At 58.3% G+C, this 18,990-nt stretch overlaps 4 protein-coding genes across 6 annotated transcripts; 2 read left to right on the top strand and 2 right to left on the bottom strand.

Annotated features, from left to right (window-relative positions):
* Window positions 1-37: 37 nt before the first annotated feature.
* Window positions 38-1,451, bottom strand: LOC117639184 (nanos homolog 2-like). 2 transcript variants are annotated; one of them, XR_004587354.1, is made up of 4 exons: window positions 1,344-1,451; window positions 1,145-1,260; window positions 946-1,047; window positions 38-865 (listed from the first exon to the last, which is right to left on the bottom strand). XR_004587354.1 is itself a non-coding variant. In XM_034374606.1 (4 exons), the coding sequence occupies exons 1-4, from the start codon at window positions 1,427-1,429 to the stop codon at window positions 724-726; spliced, it is 468 nt and encodes a 155-aa protein (XP_034230497.1). In that variant the 5' UTR covers window positions 1,430-1,451; the 3' UTR covers window positions 38-723. The 2 variants fall into 2 exon arrangements, 1 of the variants encoding a protein (XP_034230497.1); XM_034374606.1 differs by having other exon boundaries at window positions 946-1,069.
* A 3,028-nt stretch (window positions 1,452-4,479) lies between these two features.
* Window positions 4,480-6,728, top strand: LOC117639487. The gene is made up of 5 exons (XM_034375193.1): window positions 4,480-4,538; window positions 5,286-5,690; window positions 6,160-6,307; window positions 6,392-6,499; window positions 6,582-6,728. The coding sequence occupies exons 2-5, from the start codon at window positions 5,323-5,325 to the stop codon at window positions 6,726-6,728; spliced, it is 771 nt and encodes a 256-aa protein (XP_034231084.1). The 5' UTR covers window positions 4,480-4,538; window positions 5,286-5,322.
* A 219-nt stretch (window positions 6,729-6,947) lies between these two features.
* On the bottom strand, window positions 6,948-8,837 carry LOC117639673. The gene is made up of 4 exons (XM_034375548.1): window positions 8,434-8,837; window positions 8,080-8,168; window positions 7,665-7,785; window positions 6,948-7,572 (listed from the first exon to the last, which is right to left on the bottom strand). Exons 1-4 carry the CDS (start codon window positions 8,835-8,837, stop codon window positions 7,434-7,436), a joined length of 753 nt encoding a protein of 250 aa, XP_034231439.1. The 3' UTR covers window positions 6,948-7,433.
* Window positions 8,838-13,488: 4,651 nt separating this feature from the next.
* Window positions 13,489-15,587, top strand: LOC117639306. 2 transcript variants are annotated; one of them, XM_034374846.1, is made up of 6 exons: window positions 13,489-13,673; window positions 13,952-14,255; window positions 14,339-14,486; window positions 14,586-14,675; window positions 14,787-14,987; window positions 15,234-15,587. In XM_034374846.1, exons 1-6 carry the CDS (start codon window positions 13,661-13,663, stop codon window positions 15,426-15,428), a joined length of 951 nt encoding a protein of 316 aa, XP_034230737.1. In that variant the 5' UTR covers window positions 13,489-13,660; the 3' UTR covers window positions 15,429-15,587. The 2 variants fall into 2 exon arrangements, with proteins under 2 accessions (XP_034230737.1, XP_034230736.1); XM_034374845.1 differs by having other exon boundaries at window positions 13,491-13,673; window positions 14,583-14,675.
* The last annotated feature ends 3,403 nt before the right edge of the window (window positions 15,588-18,990 follow it).

Raw genomic sequence — 18,990 nt, 5'->3', positions numbered from 1 at the left:
CGAATCCAGACAGACATTTGCGGTAAGGGAATGCCAAAACCGCCCCAGCCCATCCACCCTCTTGTGGGGTGTCGCCCTTCACCAGGACCATCAACTCTGATGGTACTCTCTAAAGCAAGTTACCCAGGGTATTTGATTTGAACAGCTGTTATCCAAGCTGTGGCCAGTTTTTAGTTTCCACACAGACATCTCGAACCACACAGACATCTCAAAATCAGCTTGGTTGGCCATGACCATACTCTCTTCAGGAGAAGTACTGTAACTATTTTCCTAGTTTAAAAGTATTTAACCCAGAGATTGAGATTATTTTACTTGGCTGAGGTCAATAACAGATACTTAAATTTTAATTCTTTCTGTTCAGGTTAGTGTTTAAGTGTGCCATATGTAGTTGGTTGCTTGGTACTAACTGCCCTTGGCCATTTCTGAGTAGTGGTGCTTGTGTGAATGCAGGTAATTTGAATTCATAGGAAAAGAAAGTTCAGAACAAAAGTTTATTCATAAGGCATTCATACTTTTATGCATTCGTAAGTTTGTCTCAATATGGCCCTTATTCTTATTGAACAAAATGCAAACAAAATAAGTCATAATAACATAATTTTTGACTCAATAAACCATGATTTTTGTAATAAGCTTTCAGCATAGAGGGCACAGCACATAGAATGTCATTGTAACACAGAACATGCATTCGCAAGTTTCTCTAACATGAAACTCACACATTCACAATCACTTCCTGTTTTTTTTTCTCAATGTTCCATCACATCTCCTGGGCGTATTCTTTAATAATACGGCCACAGATGGTCCGTGATTGAATGGACAGTGTGAGCGAGTATGCGCTACGTCACCACTCGCACCGCACAACTCACACCTGCAACAGGAAGTTTGTTGAAAATTACTCTTTTCCATTCATGTACGGGAGCTAGCGAGTCAAGATAACTGTGGACTTACTTGAGACTTCGGAGGACTTCACAAGTCACGACAACTGTGCCATCTGGCAGTTCCGTGTGTAATGCGTGGCTCAGGTAGGTCCTTGCGAGCTCACCATTGCCTCTACAAAAGGCACAAAACATGCCTAGAGAAAATCCTTTAAATTAAACATTTGCGAGTAACACCATTGATGAAAGTGGTCAACAAAGAAAATACGCACCGGATTTTCTCTGTCCATTCTTTCGAGGTTTCGAGTTTCCACCAGGCTGCTGCTGCTGAGGTTGCATCCCCCCACATGATCCTTGCAGTTGGGCCATTGCCAGGGCCAGGGCATCACTGTGAAAAATTTTAAAACATGTGATGCTGGCAAACGCAGAAATCAAAGTCAACATGTAAGCGCCGCAGTACGCAGTACTCACACGTCCGAGGAATCAAGCATCGAGGCTCCTGGTGGGGACGACGACGACGGTGAGGAGCTGGACAGACCAGCCGACAGCGATCCCATGGAGCCCAAGGACCCCGCCACCCCCGCCACCTCGGAGGCCGGGGCCGAGGACGCGTAGGCCGCCTCCGTCCTGGCGCCGAACGAAGGCAGCTGGGCCTCGCGTCGCTGCTGGCGCTGCTGGGGGCTCTGGTCTTGGCCAAGGCCGTCCTGGCCGAGACCGCCCTGGCCGAGGCCGCACAGGCCGACACTCTGCCACGACCACACCGGCAGCTCCTGGCGGCTGGCTCCCGGGGCCGACGATCCTGGCCAGGATGCCGAAGGCGGGGGGCTTCGGGGCAACGGCGAGCAGGGCGCTCGGTCCAGGCCCGCTTGACGTGCTTGACGTGGTCGGAAGAGCGGCCCAAGCGAGAGCGGCACTGGCGACGACACCGGGGGCGGCGGCACGCTTGGGGGCAGGCGTCTCGGCGGCGACGAGCTGGTGCTCCTCGGCGAGGTGCTGGAGCCCAGGCTGGAGCCCAGGCTGGAGCCCAGGCTGGAGCCCAGGCTGGAGCCCAGGCTGGAGCCCAGGCTGGAGCCCAGGCTGGAACTCGGCGAGCATGTGCTGCTGCGCAAGCTGGGCGCGTCTCCGCGGGGGGCCGACATCGCCGACATGCGGCGCGCGGGGGCGCGCAGCCGCGGCCAAGAGAGGTGGTGCTGCAGGCCGAGGCGGTGCATGGTGGCCACGGAGACGGGCGCGGGCGGCGTGGCGGACCGCGGCACCGGGCGCAAGGCTGGCATCTCCTGCAGGGGCGGCGCGGGCGCGGGCAGCGCAGAGGGGAGGAGCCCCCGGTTCACGACGATGGCCCGGCGGACGTTGTCTGCGGCACGTCAAAGCAAAAAGACGCGCTCGCTGCAGTTCCTTTCCATAAACAGGGCCATATATCATCGCTCTGCCTCTCTCACACTCGTGGGGTGTCCCGCGGGCTGCGAGAGAGACAGTGCGACGAGGCACTGTTCGGAATCGGGCTGCTGGAGAACTTCCTGGAGAACATCCCAACGCACTGCACACTCACCTCTAGCGGAGTCCATGGCGGCTGCGGGCGGAGGTCTGTCCCTATCTCAGCTGGAGGGTCCTTACGCGGCCAGCGTTGCGTCTCAACTGGCGGCAGGACTTGGCCTCCCCCGCAGGCGGCGGGCGCGGATGGCGCGGAGTGGAGTCCTGCAGCGGGGGAGCTTTCGGCGGGCCGACGGTGCCGACGGACGCGGGGCGTGCGTGGGAACGCGGGGCGGCGGGAGGCAAGGCGGGAGGGGTGCGGGGCGGCGGGGGAAGGCCACGCCGCGGTCACGTGACCGGGCTGCCGGCTCCAGCGACTCCAGCGGCCGCCATTTTGCCTTCGAGAAACGCGGCAGCGCGCTGGAGGAGGCCGAGCCCAAGCGCGACGCGTAGAATCTAACTTTCAGTTTTCGCGTCTGAATAGTTCTGATGCGGGCAGTGCCCCAAGTGCCCCTGCCTCACACGGGACTCTTCCTTTCTCCCCCCTGGCGCGATAACGCCCTGACGACTTTGCTTTCCTTCGCCAGGCTGGCTGGAGTCGTTGGTTTGGATGCCGCGGCACATCAACATTTTGAGTTTATTGCGGGGCATAAACGCGGCTACGTATCGTGCAGCCGACTGATTTCGAGGATCGTTTTCGTCGCCCTGTCTCTCTCTCTCTCGCCTGTGAGGAACGGCCCATGAGTGCGAGAGAGACAGAGCGACGAAAACGACCCTCGGAATCAGTCTGGCCTTACGGACGGCACTCCCCCGACCGCACCGCACGCACTCAAAGGGCGGCGTTCCGGTGCGGCGTGGCGCGCGGTGTGAGATGGAGAAACGCCAAGTAAGCCAAGTTGTCGTCAAGGCGGCATGCGGCGGCCGCCTCTGCCGCTTCCAGGAAGCAGGTACAGACTTAGAGGATGCAGACAAGGATTACGCCGCCGCCACCGGCCGGCCGGCGCGCGTTGCGGCGCGTTGCGGTCCTTCGCCGCTGGCCTGCAGGCAGGCGTCATCGCCGTGCTGGCTGATCCAGCGTGTCCCTGCGAAAGGCAGCGCGCCGCTCGCCGCGGGGCTCCGGGGGGGAGACCCCGCTCCAGGAAGGGCCACACCAGCAGACAGATTTCCAGAGTAGTTTTCGCCGCTCTGTCTCACTCTCAATCGCGGGAAGTCCCGGCCTGCGCGAGAGAGGGCTCGGAGTGAGTCTCCTGGAACTGGAACCCTTGCGGCCCGCACGGGGGCTTAGCACGCGTCGCCTCGTTTCATTCCAGTCGCCCGATTCCGCTTCGCGCACTCGTCGCTCTGTCTTTCTCGCTCCCCTACGGCCTACGGCACACCCCATGGGTGCGAGAGAGACAGAGCGAGTAGTGTGGAAAGCGGGCTCGGACTAGTCAGGCTTCTCGCGATGCTCTCGCGTTCTTAGGACCAACGCCGCTGTCACGGCCTAAGCGCCTAAGGCAGCCGAAGGCCGGCCGCATGGCTGCGGGTTTGATTCCCGACGACACTCTACAATTTTGGGCACTGCCGTAAAGCCCTGCAGTTTGAATCCAAAGGACGATTTCGTCGCTCTGTCCCTCTCGCACCTCTACGTAACGTCCCATGAGTGCGAGAGAGACAGAACGACGAAATGGTCCTTCGGCATCGCTCGGCTGCTTGCAGCCTGCTTGCGTCAACAGCGCGGGCCTGCCGGCCTGCCGCGGCCTGGAGGAAGATGGAGGAGAGGACGAAGCAGTGAGTGAGCAGCAGGACGAGGTGGGAGGAGCTTCGGCGCGGCAGCGTTCCCCTGCGTTCCCCCACCGCGCCGCCTTCGCTCTTGGCTCCGCTGCGGGCGGTCCATCTCCCCCCTCTCCCCCTCCTCGCGCGCCGTGCCCGCCCGCCGCGCCCTCCCCGCTTCCCCGCCGGCCCGGGGACTGCCGGGCTGCCGAGGCTGCCGGGGCTCGGCGCCGTGCTCGCCGCTTGGCCCTGCTTGGCCTTCGTCGCGAAGTCCTCCGTGCTCCGCTGCTCACTTTGCGTTTGCCACTCGTCTCGGCTTCGTCTCCGTGCCTCTCCGCTCCGTGCCCCTCGCGAGCCCACGCCCCTCCGAAACGCCCCGCCCGCCCTCCCAGCGCCGCCGTCTGTTCTGCTGCTGATCAGCTCCGCGGAGTGCAACCAGTGAACGTGAGTACTTTCCCCTATTTTTACAGCGGGCTTTTTACCCACTTCTCCATTTTAGAGAGCTTGAAATTTCCCTGCAGTTAGCGCCTCGGACAAAGTGAGTTAAAACAGCTTAGTGAAAAAAATAAAATTAAAAGTAATTTGAGCCTCCGGTGCACAATTTTGAACTGCCGCGCCGCAGTGGATTCCCCTCTCTATTTGCGTTCGTGCGTGAGAGGGCAAGTGTGTGATTTTCCCTGTGTAAATTTTCCGCCGCCCGCGCGCGCGCCGTACAGTGCGAAGAAACCCTTCTGGTTTAAGCGCGAGGCAGCGCGTTCAAGTTTCCTCCAGCTCCTCGTGTCCCTGTTGGTCGCCCCCTCCCACCCTAGGCCGATTCCCAGGAGTCGTTTCCGTCGCTCTGTCTCTGTCCCACTCATGGGCCGAGACGTAGGGGCGCGAGAGAGACAGGGTCGGCCGTCCGCAGTCAAAAGTGCGCGCCGATCGTTTGAAACGCACAGTGCCATGGGCCAGGAGACCGCCGGCGGCGGCCAAAACTCTAGACGCGTTTTGAGATCCAGAGTCGCTAAATGGGACTCGAACCGAACGTGTGACCCCATCAAGGGATTCCTCGTTCCGAGAGCGATGCATTGGTGGGGTCACACGTTCGGTTCGAGTCCCATTTAGCGACTCTGGAGCTCAAAACGCGTCTAGAGTTTTGGCCGCCTCCACCGGTCTTCTGGCCCACTGTGAACCGCTTACGTCGTGTTGCAGGGGCCCAGCTTCGATTCGCCGGTTCCCTGCATCCTCGATGGAGGCCCAAGGTGCCTGGATCCTGGAGGAGGCCGAGGACCTCGGCACGCTGCTGGACTTCCTGGAGGAGCCCGAGAGCAGCTTCGGCATGGAGGACTCCTGGACTCTGGTTGAGTCAGAAACTGCCGGCCTGCTGGACGAGTCACTGCCGCCGTCTTGTGTCCTGGAGGAGCCCGCCAGCTTCGGCATGGAGGCCAAGGACTGCTGGACCGTGGAGGAGGACTACACCACCTGCAAGCTGCTGGAGTACGAGGACGGCCCGGCGCTGGCTGGATCCTGCTTCCTCGAGACTGACGAGCAGGACCAGCAGGACTTCATGGAGGCTGACAGTGGCTTCCAGTCTGGCTGCAGCTCCATTAGCCACTCGTGAGTACCGATATTTTCAGACAATTCTATCACAGTTTGGTCACTGGCCCGGTCTCCGCAAAGCCCTGGGACAGCGAGCCGTAGGGCCCAGGCTTTCGCAGGCTTCTTTGGCATCCTGTGCTGTGCTAGGTAGGGGGTATGCGTAAGCATCAGACAACCCTGCATTGCACCGGCGTGTTGCAGCTGCAGCACTCCCTTACGTCCTGCGAAGTTCGATTTCCTTGACTCAAGTTCAACTCATTTAAAATTTGTGCTAGTAGATTTTTTTCATGCAAGATAATCCTGCGAGCCAAAACGCGCAAATCTAAAGCAAGTTTTAAAAAAAGCTATTGACAATAATATTTTTGTGTTGTTTCAAGACAAGTTTTGCTTGTCCTCGGTATTCATGCATTTTGTTGATTTGCATTCAGTGCTCTGAATTTTGTTGATATTATTCTTTTGACTTTATATTTTTTTAATTGTGTTGCAGTCGGAAGACTAGTGAGTCTAATGGATTGGAGTCCGAGTGGGCTCCCAATGATGTCATTTTCTCTACGCCATCCGTCTCCTATCCGTCCTATGGCATCAATCCGTGCTTCAACATATGGAGTCCTTCATCTGACGATGAACCTCTAATGGTGAGAGAAATATTATTAGCAGTTGCCTTCAGGTTATTCTTAGTCCGAAATTGATTTTAACGCGATGACTTCTAATTGCGGCAGGTGGCACTCTCCACCCGCACCAGCTCATCTGTAACTCACTGGGAATCGGATTCCTATGAGTGGGGCGATTTTCAGAACTGGAATGCAGTCCCATCACCTGCTGAAGCGGTAAGTTTGAATTTTACAATCTCTCTGTAGAAGTTGGTGGAATATTTAAAAACATACCTAGTAAAGAATTTTCTTTTTACAGGCCGTCTTGCTTGAGTTGCAGAAGAAAGAGGAGGAGGTCATACACGCCAGGGCTGCGGCAAAAAGGAGTCTAAAGAAGGCAAAGTTCTTTGCCAAAATTAATGCCAAGGTTTTTGCCCGTAAGGATAGAATTAGATCTCGTCTTTGAATGATTTGGCAGATATATGTAATGTTATATTGTTGATTAATTTTAGAATACAGATAATTTTAATTGCCAGCCTGGTTTTGCTGTTTTTTCTGCTACCCTAATTTTTTCACCCAAGTTGTCCTTTTGAATGGAATATTGCTGAGGATACAGACAAGATTTTTATTTAAAACAACAAATTTTTATTAAAATTTGATCTTTTGAGAACAGTAACTTGCATACAGTAGTTATTGGTTGTGCAATATTCACAAGCTGTCTTCCTTTCACAAGATACTTACTGGAAAAAACATATTTTCACTTGAAACAACAAATTTTAATTTATATTTTAACTTGCAAACAACACTTGTAAAAAGTTGAAACAGTCAGTTATACATCATACACTATTATTTCATCCAACACGTTTAAGCAATAGTAGCAAATGAGAATTAGGACAATAAATACATTGGTTCTGCAAATCTATCACTTCCACCAACACATTTGCCTTAGAAGCAAATTGAAATTAGGACACATACAGCAATGATGCTCCATAAAACATAATCAGCAGATTTTCAAAAATGCCATACTATACAATAGAAATCTTATCCACAACACAAACTGGAAAATTACGAACACAACACATGATTCAAAATTAAGTCAAAAATAAAGTAAATGATAAAGAAATAAAATACTCAGATTAGAAAAAAAAAGTCAAAAACAGTCATAACATAATTAAAGAAAAGATCTTTTAGATCCATCACACCTTCGTTGGGTACTCTTCAAAATGGTTGCAACCGGTAGAAGGGACATGCCCATTGGACAATGAGTCCTAGTGTGAGCTCGATCACCAGTTGAGCCACAAATTTCACACCTGCAACCCCAAAAAAATCAGAATAACAGAAACAATTTTCAACAAATAGTTTAATAAAACTAGCAAAATAAGCAAGATTTATTCAAGCCCACCTCAAACTTCTTAGAACTGGACAAATGACTCGAATGGACCCATCTGGACTGCGTTCATTAAGCCCGTGGGCGGTGTAAGTCTCCTTCCGCTCCCCATTCTTCTTACAGAATGGACAGAAGACTGTAGGAGAAAAGAAAAACATAGATAAGCGACCACAGCTTGGGAAAAAAATGCATGTAATGGCAATAATCAAAATCTGAATAGTGGTGACTGTAAGTGACTGTAAATGATTACTTGATTACTTCTGCAGGTGCCCCAAAACAGTCAATCTCATTTACCATTACTATTTTTAGTTGAAAATTGACAGTAATTGATAGTAAAACTGACCCATTCAGCTCCAAATGTCCCTCGAAAGTCCAGATGGACTGCACACAGTTAGGCTGTACAAAGAGTATAACATGGCAGAATAATCACCTTTTTTGAATTTCTTCTTTTGACACAACGCAGAGTCCAATGGGCTGTTGTCAAGACCGCTATGCCCTGACGTTGACCTGTGGCCAAACCTTAACAAATTGAAGAAAAGAAAATAAGGAAAAAGTAAACCAGTGATACAACACTCGTGCAAATTTTGTCAGAATGTCAGAAATCCTGATCAAAATTCGGGCACCTCTGAAAGCTGGAAATTTATTCTGAATTTCTGTAGAACTTGGGTCACCATTACATGCGCAAATTTTGATCAGGATTAGTACAGACATGTTCCTGACACGCTGACAAAATTGATATGAGTGCACCAGTGCACTGGGCACGGCAGGCCGCAGGCGTACTCACACTGGGCCTCCAGGGGCCGCGCTGAGCAGCTGCTTCGCGGCGGCCGTCCTGGCGCCGAAGGACGGCAGGGTCTGGGACAGGTCCTCCGCCCTCATCGAGTCCGTGTCCGTGTCCGTCGCCGTGGAGTGCACCGCGTGCACCGCGTGCGGCACGAAGGGCGGCGAGGTGGCCGACAGCGCCGACGACCTCGACGACCTCGACGAGGACGACGTGGAGGACGCAGGGCTGGACGACAGCGACGCCTCCCTGCGCGCGGGTTGCAGCAGCTGCTGCTGCTGCTGCTGGCGCAGTTGGTGCTGCAGGATGACATTGGCGGTCAGGAGGCGCGTCCGGGCGTCCTGCAGGCCGAGGCCCTCGCGGTGCTGCACCGTGCTCACGCTGCCGGCCGCCATGGCAGTCGTCATGGTGGTCGCGCTCATGGCGCTGACGGCGGTGACTCCCAGGAGGCGCGGCAGGGCCGTGTGGAGGCCGTCGCCCTGCTGCAGCGTCTGCAGCGTCTGCAGCGCGGACACACTGGCCGCCTGGCCGGCCTGCTGCACGGGGACCAGCACCAGGACGGGCACCGCGCCGGCGCTCGGCTTCCTCTGCTCAGCCCTGGAGGTGGACGACGAGGTCGCGTTCAGCGCGGCGGGGAGCGCGTTGCGGAGGTCTGCCAAAGCCAAACACACATCGGGATCAGTCCACAAGCCGCGTCTAGTACAGTAACACTGATTTCGTCGTTTTCGTCGCTCCGTCTCAGAGACAGCGACGAAAACGACTCTCGGAATCAGTTTGCTGCCGCGAAACACAAGGGATGGCGCAGGGGCGGCTCAGGGTTGCGCCATAGGGGCGCCGTGCCGCCCTGAAGGTAGGCAACAAGCACGACACTCCACCTGAAAGTAGGCGGAAGGTGCGCCACGCCCCCCTCCGAAAAACAATTCTAGAGCCGCCCCTGGGCGGGTAGTACCTTGCCGCGACCGGTAGCGACCTGCCGCGCGCTGGACCGTGGGAAACTGTCGCGACGCGCACTCTCACACTCACACACTGGCAAACGGCAGCAACAGCTCGCCGGGAAATCGCGGAGGAGGAGAGGAAGCCGCAGGCCATGTCCGAGGAGTGGTGGCACAGTGATACTCCTTACGGCCTAGAGGAGTATCAAGAACCGCACCACTGCCACCAGTGAACGGGCCAAGATGACGCAAGGAGTGCGCGATTGGGAGTGAGATTTTAAGAACATCACATTTCACCTCAGCTCTTTCGGGCTGGAAAACGAACCAAGCGATCCTCTTCGGAAATGCGCCTCGGGTCACAGTTAGAAACGCCACCCGCAGGCAAGATCTAAGAGCATCCCTCGGCTGCGTCGCGCAGTGCCGCGGTGCGTCGGGGAAGTACGAAGTGCGCGACAGCAGTCCGATTTTACGAAGAGTCGTTTCATCGCTTTGCCTGCGAGCGAGGCAGGGCGACCTCAGAGTCGCTGGGCAGACTTATCGTCGCTCTGTCCCTCTCGCACTCATGGGGCGTCCGCTGCAGGTGCGAGAGAGACAGAACGGGGAAGGACGGCGACCGCGGGACTTACCTCCCACGAAGAACGTCATGTTGGGGCCGAGGTGCGGCGGTGGCGGGGAAGGCGGTCCTGCTGCTGCGAGTCCTGCTGCCACCAGCGTCCGAGAGTTGCTGCCGTCGTGTGCTCAAGTTGGACTTGGACTGATTGCGAGGTCTCCTCGAGTTGCGCCTCCAGGGCTGCGCTGGCTGCGACGGCCCGGCCGCTCGGCGGAGGGGCGGAGCGCGGGGGAGAGGGAGGGTGCGGCGGGGCGCGGCGCGAGGTGCCGCGGAGGCGCGGGGGGCGGCTCAGGGCTCTCAGGCCGGCGGGGGCAGCGCGGGGCAGGACGGCACCAGGGCGGCGTTACCAAGAAGCCTATCCGGGGCGGCAACAATGCCCCCTTTGCCGCCTCCCTGCGCCGCCGCCCGCCGCACCGCCAGCACCGCCAGCAGCGTCAGCACGTTTCGGCCGCGAAAACACTCGGCGGCAGTAAATGAGCGCATAATTGCCTGGATGCACAGATGTGCGCGCAGCGCCTCGCCGCCACCACCGGTCCGCCACCGGCATCGCTGCAGTGCATGCTGCAGTGCGGGGTGGAGTGCAAGCGCCTGGCGTCGGCCGGCGGCGCGGCGGCGTACGTCTGTGCAGACAGGGGAGGAACACAACGGCCTGGTGCCGCCAAAAGGCCAAACGGTCGGCCGGTGGCCCCGGCACTCGGCAGACTGATTCCGAGAGTCGCCTTCGTCGCTCTGTCTCTGTCGCACCCGCACGGGGCGCCCCATGCGTGCGAGAGAGACAGAGCGACGAAGGCGACTCTCGGAATCAGTCTGCGGGCTCCGGCCTTTTGGGGACAGGACCGGACACGTCAGCACGTCCGCGCGCGTCAGAGCGTGCTGGTGTCCAGGTGGTCTGGCTGGGGTGGCATCCGGTGGTGGCCCATGTGGTGGCCCGCGCGCTCCTGCCGTCTGATTCCGAGCACTGCTTTCGTCGCTCTGTCTCTCTCGCACTATCCCGTTAGGGTGCGAAAAACAGTGTTCGGAATCAGACGGCTGGGGACACTTCCCGACGAGCGCGACAATAGCCTGAGTCCGAGAGTCGTTTTCGTCGCTCTGTCTCTCTCGCACCTACACGGGACGCCCCATGAGTGCGAGAGAGACAGAGCGACGAAGACGACTCTCGGAATCAGGCTGCAGAAACGGCGACGCAGTCGCTGTATCTGTCAAGAGCCCCGTCGCGCGGACCGAGGGCGCTTTTATCCCCTAAGAGCAACCGCGAGAGGATGCCGCCGGTAGCCGTGAAGCGAAAGCTAAGCTTGCTGCCCCGGGGAGGCGGGGACGGGAGGGGGCAATTGCGATTAGGTGCGACACCGCGTGCGACTCGAGACGGGATGGGTGCGGGGCACGTGGCGGGGCGGGGAAAGCCGACGCCGTCAGCAGCCTCTCACTTGCGGGTGTCACTCAGCCGGACAAAGGCGCTGTAATCCCATAATAAACAAGTCAACAAACACCTGTTGCTGGAGCCGATGGGGCTCGGTGGCCCGGTCCGGATGCCGTCCGCTGGACACTGCTTGACCTGGCCTGGCTTTGAATGGCCCGGGGCCAGCCGAGAAGGCGCCAGGCCGCCAGGCGCCGTGGCACAATGGACAACAGCAGATGCAGACTTATTTCTGGAGTCGTCTTTGTCGCGCCCCATGAGTGCGAGAGAGGCAGAGCGACGAAAAGGACTATGGGAATCAGTCTGCTGCAGGGCAGAGAGTGACAACGCCGGTGAAAGAAAACCGGAGGCAGGAAATCGCATTCCGCGGCGAAGGCGTCAAAGGCCTGCCGGCCTGCCCCGTCGAGGACCACAGACTGAATCCGAGAGTCGTTTTCGTCGCTCTGTCTCTCTCGCACCTGTGAGGAACGCCCCCTGAGTGCAAGAGAGAAAGAGCGAGCAAGTGCAAGTGAAGGGCGGACAACGCCTTGTCCAGGATGCCCCTCTTGACCGCCTTGACCGCACTGTGCGATGGCCACAGCCGCATCCGCAGCGTCGGAGTCTCCGCGTTGCTCCGCGTCTGCACCGCGCCAGCAAGTCCAACCCATGTGGCAACGGTGCAAGAGGGGAAATAAAGCAAAACATTCGGCGAGGCGAGGCGGCATGGCAGCGGCGTTTCCAGGATCCCAATCTCGAGTCTCGAGGCGGCTGGCTGGTGGCGGCTCGCCTTTCGGTGCTTCGAGCCGAGCCGAGTCGCCAGGACGGCCAGGACCCAGCCGAGCCTCGCGCCTAGGCGGCGGCAAGGGCCGAGCCGAGCCGAGCCGAGCCGAGCCGAGCCGTGCGGGGGGGAAACTGGGGAAGACGGTGCGGGAGAGACGACACACGGGGCCACGTATGCCAGCGGCGAAAATGAAAAGAAAAGGAATAACGAAGAGGAGAATGCAATCTGGCAAGCAGGCCGCGTCGGCCGGCCCGGCACACCGCCGCTTTGTTTTGCTTCTTTTTCGGCCCTCGCCTGCGCACTGATTCCGAGAGTCGTTTTCGTCGCTCTGTCTCTCTCGCACTCATAGGGTGTGCCGCGTAGGTGCGAGAGAGACGGAGCGACGAAAACGACTCTCGGAATCGGTTGCTGCCCTCGCCGCCATCCTCCATCCTCCGGCAGTGTGGCAACGCTGTGCCGTTCGGCGGCCGGCCCCTCCAGGGCCCCTCCTCGCCTTCGCGCGGTGGGCCCAGAAACAGGCCCTGGTCCCGCCCCTCCCCTCCCCGCCCGAAAGGCTCGAATGGCGGCGTGCTCGTCGAGTCCTGGAGACTTCCCGGACTCCAGCATGGCTCCGGCCACACTGCCAAAAGCGTTTTTGTTTCTAACCTACCGCGACACTCTGAGTTGGCGGAGGCACACTGGAGGCGCGGTTAGCTTGCCTTGGTTGGCTGGAGACTGCAGTTGAGCCGCGGCAACAAGTGACACGTAACAACTCACACGTACTTCGCCTCGTTGAAAAACTATTTTTCCCAGCTTCTTAGGGTTTTCATAAGTTCGCTCAGGTGCCTGCACTGCAGTGCAGGCTGTGCTTTCGTCGCCCTGTCTCTCTCGCACTCGCAGAGCGTCCCGTTACGGTGCGAGAGAGACAGAGCGACGAAGCAGGTGTTTGAAATCGGCCTGCTGGTGCCCGGGGATTCCAGAAACCAAACATTGGTAAATCTGACAGCGAATTTGAGCCTTTATTATCCACGGCGTGGCGCATCCAGAGGGGGACTGGGGGGGGGGGAGTACACTTACTGCAGCAAAGTATGGCTTTTTGTCGGCTTTTTGCCTACCTCTCAGGCGGCTATCTCGAAGGGGTCGGGGGTGGGGTGGGGGAAGCCCCATTGCCCCCCCCCCATCTGTACTTACGTGACACTCCAACACGGCCCAGGCCCTCTCCACCAATACATAGTAAGTTCCGCCCGAAAATGCATTTCTAGCGCTGCGCCGCGTTGCCGGCGCGTTTCTAAATTGCCGCTCCTCGCCGTGATGACGTGGATGACGTTGGAGGAGGCGCGCTCTAGTGTCCGACACTGGAAGTGCGGGCTGTGGCCGTCGCTGGCCGTGGCCGTGGCGCTCGTCGGCAGGCAGAGCCACTGGACCATATACTGCAGCGGCACCTGGCGAAGTAGTGACAACTGTGCTGAGAGTCGCTGAGAGTCAGTCCAGTCACAACACTTCGCCGCCCTGCGTTCACCTGCGCCCCCGCCCCAATGCCTAGTTCCAGTGAGTACTCGGCGCGCCTGACTTTGCGCGCCCGTCGCGTGTTTATGTTTTGGTCCAGGCCGACGGTGTTGATGTCGTGGGCCGGGCTCCGCGGCCGCGCGCCGTCCAGCAGACGGATTCGTTTTCACCGCGCTGCCTCTCTCGCACTCAAGGGGCGTCACGTACAGGTGCGAGAGAGACAGAGCGACGAAAACGTGTCTCGGAATTAGTCTGCAGCCGCCGCCGCGCTTTTTCTGTTTATCGTTGTGGTGTTTACGTTTTCTCTTGTTTCGCTGCAGCGCGAGGACGCGGACGTCGGTCGGCAGGCCTTGTAGACCTTGCTGGTCTTCCGTGGCTCGCCGGGCCCGTCCCTGGAGTCCATCGGCTTGCCTGGCCTGTGCCTGGCCTCGCCCCACTGACGGACTCTACCACCAGGGCCCCGGCCGCCCCCGCCCTGGCACTCCCCGCACCACTGCAGTGCATGCACGGCGTTCAACGTGTCGACCTGTGGGATTGCCTCGACGGGGTCACCGAGGCCACCGAGGACGACGTCCGGGCCACCTCGCCGGCGAGCACCGACTCCAGCGGCTACTCCAGTTACGGGTAACGTGTTTTGAACGAAGGCCCCGACGCAATGCGCAATGCGGACTGTGCACGTCATGTCATTTCCTCGTCTCTGTTTTCAGGGACGTCTCCTCGTCTAGCGCCGATTCCGGCGATACCTGGAAAGAGAGAGAGGTTTACGCCTCTCTCAAGTATGAGTCTATGGGAATAGACTGCACTTTTAACTACTGGTCGCCGATTACGGAGGACGACGCCGTCCTCGACGAACTGGTGAGTACTGCCCGCCTTTGCACCTCCCCGATTCCGCTCAGGTTTGAATGAACGAAGTGCCGCCGACGCGTCTGACTTCCCCGTTTCGTTTTGCAGCAGAGCCGCCGCCAGGTCCCGAGTCATCTTTCACGCGACCAGGATCAGGATCAGCTCAAGCAGGCCACCGACCTCGACATAATGTCCGTCGCGGTGAGTGGAGCGCCGCGGCCTCGGCCCCGGGTTCGAGTACCGCCGGAGCCAAGCATTTTCCGTCCCGTTTTTTTTTTCGGTTTCGTAACCAGTGTTTGTATGATTTGGCAGGACGTTGGACCCACTGGAGCGCAGGAGGCCAAGGACGCAAGAGGGTGCTCTGAGCCTGCCTTCCTCCGAGAGGGCACCGCCCAGAACGCACCGTTTGCCGAGAACGACGAATTGCGACGTGCCGCCGTCGTGGCCTCCAACCGGCTGGACTGGGGAGCAGCCTTCTACAGGTGGCTCCCAATGCCGACCCTGGAGGAGGCCGTGAGTACTGTGTGCCTGCAGACTGATTCCGAGAGTCGTTTTCGTCGCTCTGTCTCTCGCTTTCGTGGGGCGTTCCGTCTACGTGCGAGAGAGACAAAGCGACGAAAGCGACTCTCGGAGGCAGTCTGCCGTGTGCGAATACACCCTGTTGGCCGGGGGTAGCGCCACGCCCTCCGCGCCCCGCCGCTGGCTCCAGCCGCGCGGGGTATCTCCGATGACACTAATGGAATTTCCTCTTCTGTGCAGATTCTTCTCGCGCGCATTGCCGAGGCCGAGGAGCTGGAGCTGCGGCGACAGTCGGCTTTGAGGAAAGCGGCGAAGCAAAAGAAATTTGGATCTCGAAGAGAGAACTTCTCGTCAGTTTCTTCGGAACGCCCAGGCCGCAGAGGAGCCTCAACAACTGTCAGCCTCGAATTTCCAGAAGTTTGGAAGAATTTTTAGATGAGATTTTACTCACGGCACGCGCACTTGACATGAAATCATCACATTAATTCACAATCCAATTAATGACTTGCATGATTTTTTTGTTTTGACTCTTATGTAATTTATACGCCGTTTTATTGTATGATTGAGTGACGTTTTTAATCAGGCTCAAAGTCTAAGATATGAATAAATGCTTTTCAATCAATTAAATTTACTATGTTTTTTCCTTACCTGTGTCCTTGGTAATCGGTAGATCAAGACATGATCCTGTCGATGCCCCATGCGTGGAAGTTAGGACTGGCGAGGGGTAGTGACGTGAACCCCTTTATCGGAATCCGGGCAACTATTCCTCTCAGTTCGGACGACCCGTCACGTTTGGTGTCGCACTAGCGAGCGGGGCCTGTCGGGTCCGAAAGGCAAACGATCGTTTGTGGTGTGGTGGTCAGTAGCCGGCAGCAACAGCCTGCGAGTGCTGCATCCCGCCCTGCCGCCGAGCACGAAGGGCTGCCTACCTCGACGGCGGTCGGTTCGTCGTTCGTACTGTACCGCACCGCGCAGTGGCGTGGCGCCCTGTACTTCGCTCCACTCGACAGTGTCGGCGTACAGGGAGCGCACCGCACCGGGTCAACTCTTTTGCCGTTGACTTGACGCCCAACAATGATTTATCCCTGGCGACACGGCCATGGGCCATGGCGGTTGGTGGTGGGGATGATGTAGTGATTGCACAGCCCTGTCTACCACCTGGCCGACACACCGTTCCGTGGGGGGTGGGGGTGGAGGGGGGTGTCAGTATCATACTGTTAGCCAGGGCACCGGGGGCACATGCCGCTTGGAGGAGATAAGTGTAGGGTAAGCGGATTGGATCGGACCACGAGGACGGCGGGGGAGGGGAGGGGGTTGACAGGCTGTCACTGGCGTGATAGCGCGGTGCGCTGTCTGGAGTCCGTGGCCCGAGGCCCCACCCGAGGCTCTGGCCGCGTCTGGGCCGACGTCGGACGCCGGGACGAGCAGCAGACTGATTCCGAGAGTCGTCGCTCTGTCTCTCTCGCACTCACGGGCGTCCGCAATGGGTGCGAGCGAGACAGGGCGACGATGACGACTCTCGGAATCAGTCTGCGGGGTCGGGGCGCGGAACCGCGAGGCCGCGGAGCAAAGACCGCGAAGATGGCGCGCCCACACTGCACACACGACGCGGGCTTATTTGAATCCCCACGGAGTGGTGCACAAACACACTCCGACACCTCGCCGGGCTGTTGGGACAGTGGGGACCGCTTGCAGGACACGCGGAGGGTCCCAGCCAGGTGGGGGTGGGTGGGGGCGGGGGCAGGTGGGTGGAGGTCGCGGCCACGTCACGACGCTGGGTCCGGGGCAGGCCGGGGCAGGGCGGGGCAGGCCGGGGCCCCCGCAGCGGGGAGTACCATTGTCATCTCTGCAGATAGCGCGTCCCCCGGATGAACGATGAATGGTAAACGGGAGGAGGGGGAGAGGGGGGTGGACGCCGCAGGAACCGAACTGGGCGCGCTCCGTTCCGTTCCAGTCCGTTCCAGTGTGCCGGTGGAAGATGTATCGCGGAGCATTATCGACTTCGCTTATCGGACCGCCACCAATAGAGGACCGCACTGTGGTGCGCCACCGTGCCCTCTGTGTGCAGTGCGAGTGTGTGCGTGTAGACGTACCGCTCAGTGTGTGTGTGTGTGTGTGTGTGTGAGGGAGGGAGAATGCGGTGCGTGTGCGACCCTAAAAATCCGTGTGGTTGCCGGTTCGAGGCTGCAGGTGGAAGGGAAGGGCTTCTGCTGCTGGTGTGGTGGGTCTGTTTGCGCGCGCGGGGGTGGCAACCAGTGTAGCCAACGGAAGCGAGTGAGCGCGGGCTGCACTTTGCGCGCGAAACGCGAAACGTGTTTCAACGACTGCCGTGTATATTATGCGAGCGTTCGCCTCACCACTCGTTTGCACATTAAACTAATGGCGGGGAATAACAACTGCACCACCTGCGTCGCGCCCCACGTGTGTGTGTGTGTGTGTGTGTGTGTGTGTGTGTGTGTGGCTTCATTTTGTCCGGCCGCGCACGCTGCACGCTGCGCACGCCATGTGTCACGGCACGTCACGCGGCAGGCCAGGCTGCCAGGCTGCCAGGCGCGGCGAGACGAACAAATGCACGCGTCACGATGGTCACGACGCGGACCGCCAGCCCGCAGTTTGTTTGGCGCCGGCGTCGCCACCGTCACACTGGGAAACTGCCAGAAATGAAACACGGAGTGTATATACACAGTGACGACGGCGCGCTGGCTGTGGGTTCGACTCCCGGCCGTGCCAGTTTTCAGCGCGGACCAGCAGACTGATTCCGAGAGTCGTTTTCGTCGCTCTGTCTCTTCCGTACTTCTACGGAACGCTCCTCGAGTGCGAGAGAGACAGAGCGACGAAAACAACTCTCCGAATCCGCAGGAGGCCCGTCCCGCATCACTGCCGCGTAGAATGGGTTGCCTACTCACGAGGCGTTTCGGCCTCAACCCCGAGTCCCTCGCAGCAGCTGCATCTCGAAAGAAAGACCGCCGGAAAAAGACAGAAATCAACTCAACAGTCGGACATTTCTAGCACGGCCGGAAGTGAACAAGGAGAAGAAGATCGTAGATCGGAAACTGTTCAAGAAATTGGCCTTTTCGGGGATTTTGGCAGGTTTACAACATATTCAATCAGAGAGTTAATCTTTCTTGAATTTTTGGATTGAAAATGAACACATGTCACCAACAAGTAAGCACTATTCGGCATCTGTTTCCCTTTTTCTTCCTCCTCACTCTGGGTTCTGCTAGAAGTGTTTTGTGGAAATGCGTCAAATGCCGCTCGCCGGCCGCTTACTTTCCGCCGTAAGTACACCGCAGAATGTTTTCGAACGGCAGGCGGCGACGCAAAGAACGCCCCAAGTTCATCAACAGCTGATCGGCCGGCCGCAGCCAGGCCGCAGCCCCCCGGCGACGAGCGCCCCGCGCGAGTAAGTCCTGGCCTACGCCACGCCTCCGGGTTGCGGCATCCCCCGGCAGAGGGCGCGACAGTCGGCTCGTCCGTCGGGGAGCGCGGCCGAGAGCAACCCCTCTCTCTCCCTCGCACCGGCAGCGCAGCGCGGGGGAGGAAGAGAGAGGGAGAGGGGCGCGCCGGCCGGTTGGGCCCGACGCCGCGGGCACAGGCGTTGCGTTGCGCCCCGCTCAGTCTTCAGTCTGTGGCGAGCCGGCACCGCGACAACGACAACGCTGCGCTACCCTGCAGGAAGTCTGCGCCAACGTCGAGTCGCGTCTTGCTTCACGCGTCGCCGTGCCGCCAGGAAGCTAGGGGGACCACGTGGTCGCTCCAACGCCCCACCGCCCGGACGCCAAGCAGTGACGCACCCAGTGGCAACCCTAGCCGGGTGGAGGATGGCAACTGTCGGCTGAGACGACCGTCACTCCCGCCTGGACTTGGAACCGCCGGAACCCTTACTGGTGAGTAACGACTGGCCGACGAGTTGTTGTCACAGTTTTGTGACAAAAATTTAACTCATGTCCGGGCCCTAATTGTTAAAAGAAAAATCCCCCCAATAAATCATTTTAAA

The sequence above is a fragment of the Thrips palmi genome, unplaced genomic scaffold (genome assembly GCF_012932325.1).
Source record: "Thrips palmi isolate BJ-2018 unplaced genomic scaffold, TpBJ-2018v1 HiC_scaffold_11, whole genome shotgun sequence".
NCBI classification, from domain to species: Eukaryota; Metazoa; Arthropoda; class Insecta; order Thysanoptera; family Thripidae; genus Thrips; species Thrips palmi.
The sequence above is the reverse complement of the archived record's forward strand: the minus strand, read 5'-3'. Positions and strand labels throughout refer to the sequence as shown.

Coding starts and splice junctions, on each gene's coding strand:
- LOC117639184 (XM_034374606.1), bottom strand. CDS start 1,429: ATGGGATCGCTGTCGGCTGGTCTGTCCAGCTCCTCACCGTCGTCGTCG. Junction 1,261..1,343: donor ATGCTTGATTCCTCGGACGT/GTGAGTACTGCG, acceptor AATTTTTCACAG/TGATGCCCTGGCCCTGGCAA. Junction 1,070..1,144: donor GAATGGACAGAGAAAATCCG/GTGCGTATTTTC, acceptor GATTTTCTCTAG/GCATGTTTTGTGCCTTTTGT.
- LOC117639487 (XM_034375193.1), top strand. CDS start 5,323: ATGGAGGCCCAAGGTGCCTGGATCCTGGAGGAGGCCGAGGACCTCGGC. Junction 6,308..6,391: donor CTGACGATGAACCTCTAATG/GTGAGAGAAATA, acceptor TAATTGCGGCAG/GTGGCACTCTCCACCCGCAC. Junction 6,500..6,581: donor TCCCATCACCTGCTGAAGCG/GTAAGTTTGAAT, acceptor TTCTTTTTACAG/GCCGTCTTGCTTGAGTTGCA.
- LOC117639673 (XM_034375548.1), bottom strand. CDS start 8,837: ATGACGACTGCCATGGCGGCCGGCAGCGTGAGCACGGTGCAGCACCGC. Junction 8,169..8,433: donor GCGGCCCCTGGAGGCCCAGT/GTGAGTACGCCT, acceptor CAATTTGTTAAG/GTTTGGCCACAGGTCAACGT. Junction 7,786..8,079: donor AAAGAAGAAATTCAAAAAAG/GTGATTATTCTG, acceptor TTTCTCCTACAG/TCTTCTGTCCATTCTGTAAG.
- LOC117639306 (XM_034374845.1), top strand. Junction 14,256..14,338: donor AGCGGCTACTCCAGTTACGG/GTAACGTGTTTT, acceptor CTCTGTTTTCAG/GGACGTCTCCTCGTCTAGCG. Junction 14,487..14,582: donor ACGCCGTCCTCGACGAACTG/GTGAGTACTGCC, acceptor TTCGTTTTGCAG/CAGAGCCGCCGCCAGGTCCC.